At 36.4% G+C, this 5000-nt stretch overlaps 1 protein-coding gene across 1 annotated transcript; it reads left to right on the top strand.

Annotated features, from left to right (window-relative positions):
• Window positions 1-3033: 3033 nt before the first annotated feature.
• On the top strand, window positions 3034-4762 carry LOC141251084 (uncharacterized). Its single transcript, XM_073670207.1, has 6 exons — window positions 3034-3047; window positions 3151-3358; window positions 3483-3699; window positions 3779-3892; window positions 4268-4449; window positions 4688-4762. The coding sequence occupies exons 1-6, from the start codon at window positions 3034-3036 to the stop codon at window positions 4760-4762; spliced, it is 810 nt and encodes a 269-aa protein (XP_073526308.1).
• The last annotated feature ends 238 nt before the right edge of the window (window positions 4763-5000 follow it).

Here is a 5000-nt window from a genome sequence, read left to right as displayed (position 1 = left end):
GAACAAAAGAGTGTGGGTAGGGATCTCATTCTCTTTATAGCCAACATCCCAACCAACTCGTGAGCCCAAGGGCGAATCCCGGCTCTGATAGCATGTCAAATTACATGGACCCTACGTCCAACAAGGACAAGGGTGTCGTGTACGTACGCGCAGTCCGACCCAACGTACAAGTCCAATGGAATTCCATCCTAAAACCAATTAACAATAGAAGGAGTAATCCATGAATTTATATAGTAGACACTTTTTCTCCCAAACTTCCGATGTGAGAGCTTCAGAAGAAAGTAAGATACTTCCAGCAGTCATAAGAAATACTTCTACAGGTCATCAGAAACATTCTGGCTGCACAACAAAGTTATTGTAAAAAGGGACATGTTGCCTTTTCCTGACCGGAAAACCCCTCTTCCATTGCCTTATTCTGCACACCATTATGCATACTAATTTAATAGGATAAGACTTTAATTCGTGTGCAGATCACTGTAGTTTTCATAGCAAAAAGAAGAAGGTGCAAATAGGGTACTTGATTTAAATTGTGTGATATATTTCCTACTACCCTATATCAGGGCGGAATCAGGGGTATTAGGAGGGCCCGTTTCCCCCGATTAACCGATCTCGGTAATTATATTTAGTGAGAAAAAAATAAAAAATAGATGTATTTTTAAAACAAATCCAATCTATATTAACAAAATTCTCTAGTTAAGATGGTAAACTCTAATTATACTATGAAAAGATCTTGAATTCAATTCTCATATATTATTATTATTATATATTATAATATTATATTATATTTATAAAAAAACTGTGAACCCCTTAAAAAATACTACATCTACCACTGCACTACATACCTATTTATTTTAAAAAGATTCTCATTTTGTAATATCATTGCTGATGCTATTTCAAATAAATGTATTTATGTTCTCACTTGGATTTTTGAAACAAAGGGAGATCTCTGCCTTTCATCAACAAAAGTAGTGCAACTCCTTTCTGGCGGGAAATTGGCCTTCTGCAACTCCAACTGAACCTACAAGCGCCTCTGCCGTCCGCTTTTCCGTCCATTTGGGTGGTGAAATGTTAACGGAGCACAAGTTTTGAGTGGTTAAAAATAATAAGTGATTTAAGGGGTGGTTAAGTCCAATATGGGCTACTTAGCGGGTGGTTTGTTGTGTCTCGTTGATGACATCATTACAGAATTTGCAGGTGAGGAAATCACCTCCAAGTTGTGGTCAAAGTTCGAGAGTCTTTACATGACGAAGTTGCTGACTAGCAAACTGATGCTAAAGCAACGTCTTTTCAGCTCTGCACATGTATGAAGATACACCTCTTAGAGATCACCTAGATCAATTGAATACTATTCTGCTGGATCTGCGTAATATTGATGAAAAGGTGGGGGATGAGGATGTTGCCTTCATATTGTTGGTTTCTCTGCCTTTTGTCAAATGATAATTTTGTACAGTCTTTCATCGTTGGGAAAAATATTGCATCGCTGGAGGAGGTTAGGTCTTCATTTCACAATAGAGAACTGCATCGTAACGCAGTTAGGTCGGGTATAGAAAATCAGGCTTCGGAGTTAACGACCAGTGGAAGCAAGGACGGTAAGAAGGGTAAGAAGAAGAAATATTAGAAGCAAGAGCAAAAATCAAACCTAAATTACCACACAGTGTATGTGCCTACTATAAGGAAAAGGGTCATTGGAAGAATGATTGTCCTAAGAAGAAGAAGCAACAACAAGAGCATAGATTCGGTTCTGCTACATTAGTAGAAGATGACGTTGATTTTGAAAATGATATTGTGCTATTTGCTGATGAGCACACTCATCACTCTGATGTGTGGATTCTTGATTTTGGAGCATCGTATCATATTTGTCCAACAAGGGAGTTGTTCACAACATATAGTTGAATAGATGTATGTAGTGTTCCTATGGTAAACGGTTATGTCTGCAAGGTGGTTGGAATCGGCCCAATTAGGGTTAGAACACATGATGTGAAATTCTACACAATCCAGGAATTTGGATAGCAAGGGTTTCAGTTATTTAGACAGAGTTCTAAATATGTGTAAAGGTTCATATGTGATTCTGAGAGGTATCAGAAAGGGAACTTTGTATGTCTTATATGGTTCAGTAGTAACAGGTTCTGCAGTTGTTGCATTAGTGGTTAAGGATGTTGATCTTACCAAACTATGGAATATCAGACTTGCTCATATGAGTGAATGTGGAATGTAGATTCTGTCAAAAGAATATCTCATGGGAGGTCAAAAGATCAAGGGTCTAGAGTTCTATGAGTATTATATTCCTGGGAAACTACACCGATGCAAGTTTTCTAAGGCAGTCCACCGAACAAAGGACATGTTGGATTATATGTCTGGGAAACTACACCGCTGCAATTTAGGATATCGATAACCAATTGACAACATTCACAACCTCTATAGCACAAACACAACTAAATTCACTAGTAAAAAATGGTCCATTAAAAACGCTTGATAGAAAACGATTCAAAAAATAATGTTATCTAATTGCATTTTTTATGATCTTTACAACACAGATAATGGTTTTTTACATAACCGTTGTCTATGTTATGGATTTTAGAACAAAAGACAATGGTTATTTTCACAACCGTTGTCTATGTTATGGATTTTAGAACAGAAGACAACGATTATTGTCACAACCGTTGTCGTAGCTACAAAATTACACGGATCACGGTTTATATAAACCGTTGTGGTTGATATTAAAACCCATAAAATCTAAGACAACTCATTTAGAAACATTATCAATAATAATAGTGGTTAAAGATATTTCTTTTTATAGTGATTTAAAATATATCTCATCCGTTTAAAATATATAACTAATATCGGAATTTGGATATATATCGAGATACGAATCCTGATTTTCTTCATCTCTCACAATCCTAAATTTCTTCGTCTCTTTGTTGCGGTTGGTTTTTCTGCTTCATTTCATCATCATCGTTGTTCGTCTCTGAAAATTCATTGGGGTTAGTTTTTCTTAAAATTTCGAATTCAATTTCGAATTCAATTTAGATGTCCATGAATTCATTGCGGTTAGTTTTTCTGTGGTCATTCAGTTTAGATGTCCGCTCAATTCCCTCAGAGATTTAGATGTCCACGAATTCAATTTCGAATTGTCTTCCTTAAATTTTACAGGCATGTGGTGATGGAGGAGCTCGCCGGATTGGGTGCTACGGTTAATTTGTGTTCAAGGAAAGAAGAGGAACTTAACAAGTGCTTACATGAGTGGCGAGCAAAGGGATTTTCTCTCTCTGGATCCGTTTGCGGTGTATCTTGTCGTGATCACCGCCAAAAATTAATGGAGGAAGTCTCTTCTGTTTTCTCTGGCAAGCTCAACAAACTTGTAAGTTGAATACTTGACCCATTGGTTGTTGAATCCTAACAATTTGATAACCTAAATCTGAGTGGTTTTGTTACGTGATGATTTTATATTCATTGTTCATAGGAAAGATTACTTGCACTTGCAGGTAAACAATGCAGGGACAAATTTCAGGAAAGCAACAGTGGATTACACAACTGATGAATATGCACAAATAATGTCAACAAACTTTGTCTCTGCCTATAATCTATGCAAGCTATCACACCCTCTTCTAAAGAGTTATGGGTCTGGAAGCATCATCTTCATATCATCTGTGGCTAGTGTTTTGAGTTTGGGAACAGGCTCCGTTTATGCAGCTAGTAAAGGTATCAAATATCTCTTTATAAGCATTGAACCAATGGTTTGTACATTGTACTTAATCTAATCTTCACATTACCTTTTCAGCTACAATGAACCAAATTACAATAACTCTGGCTTGTGAGTGGGCAAAAGACAACATTAGTGTTTTGGGCTGCATTAGTGATCTGTTCTCAAATTCATTCATCATCAGGAAACAAGGTACGACTTCGTCTCTCTGCATTTGTGATCTTTATAAGTGAACTGTGCTGCATCAGTACCGTTCCAACATCAGTAAACAATCAGGTCATCATCAGTGGAGTCCTTGCATTTTCATTACTTAAATCAAGTGATATATCAGTAACTTTACAACATCAGTAAATTGCCAACATCAGTAGTTAGGGGCTGAAATCTTCCCTCTTTGATCTTAGTCAGGGGTTGTTCTTCTCTTACGTAAAATACTAGTATATAATGGATCAAATTCGGATGCGTGCAAGTCGTACTTCACAAGAGTATGAAGATTGAGTGGAAGAGATAATCAAGTTTGCTGAAATTCTGAATGCAAAAACACTATATGTTTCTTTTCTAATCTGTCAGGTACACACCATATTTTTTTTTATAAAAGCACACTAGACAATATTCTTGAAGAATCAATAGATCAACATTTTAATGCTTTGACACAAAGTAGACACGTGCATTGGCGCCGAGATGTAATGGATGACAATTTGCCCGTAGAAGTCAGTGAAGAGACTACAAATAACATGTGGGAACCTGCAAAGGTGCATAATTTCTAGTTCTTTTCTTCTACAATTTTATCTGCATGCTTTTGCCTGTTTTTTTTTAACTTACTATAATCTATTTGTCTTCACCAAAGAAATAAATGTTCTGTACGCCCGTCTTAGACTTTTAGTAATTTTCACCAAAGAACACATTATTACTCAACAATTTTCTTTGATTTATAGTGACTTTTCCTTTAACAATAGACTATATTCCTAATTTGAGGTTGTTTGCCATTAGGTCCAGGAATTGCTTGATGAAGTGGGCTACCCAGAAATTCCTTTCAGTGTTATAACAAAGGCTGCAGAAGTTTAGCTTATGTATGTTGTTGACAGTTTGCTTTTGGGAAACAAGTGGTTGCGAAAGGCCACTGGAATTCAACGAAAGGTTCCATACATGGTTGACTCCTTTCAGAAAGGTATTTCATGAAGTTTTTAACCTTGTCAATTATAAGCTTATACAGATTGTCTTGCCCTACTGAACTGTTTATTGTATTTCATCAAATTGAGGAGATTCCTTCCTCGTACAAAAATCTGAGTAAAAATATGACATG

The sequence above is a fragment of the Phyllobates terribilis genome, unplaced genomic scaffold (assembly GCF_046119375.1).
Source record: "Phyllobates terribilis strain yellow unplaced genomic scaffold, ASM4611937v1 Scaffold_6560__1_contigs__length_43666, whole genome shotgun sequence".
NCBI lineage: Eukaryota > Metazoa > Chordata > Amphibia > Anura > Dendrobatidae > Phyllobates > Phyllobates terribilis.
This window is presented reverse-complemented; position numbering and strand designations above follow the sequence as displayed.

Coding starts and splice junctions, on each gene's coding strand:
- LOC141251084 (XM_073670207.1), top strand. Junction 3,359..3,482: donor CTGGCAAGCTCAACAAACTT/GTAAGTTGAATA, acceptor TTGCACTTGCAG/GTAAACAATGCAGGGACAAA. Junction 3,893..4,267: donor ATTCATCATCAGGAAACAAG/GTACGACTTCGT, acceptor CTAATCTGTCAG/GTACACACCATATTTTTTTT.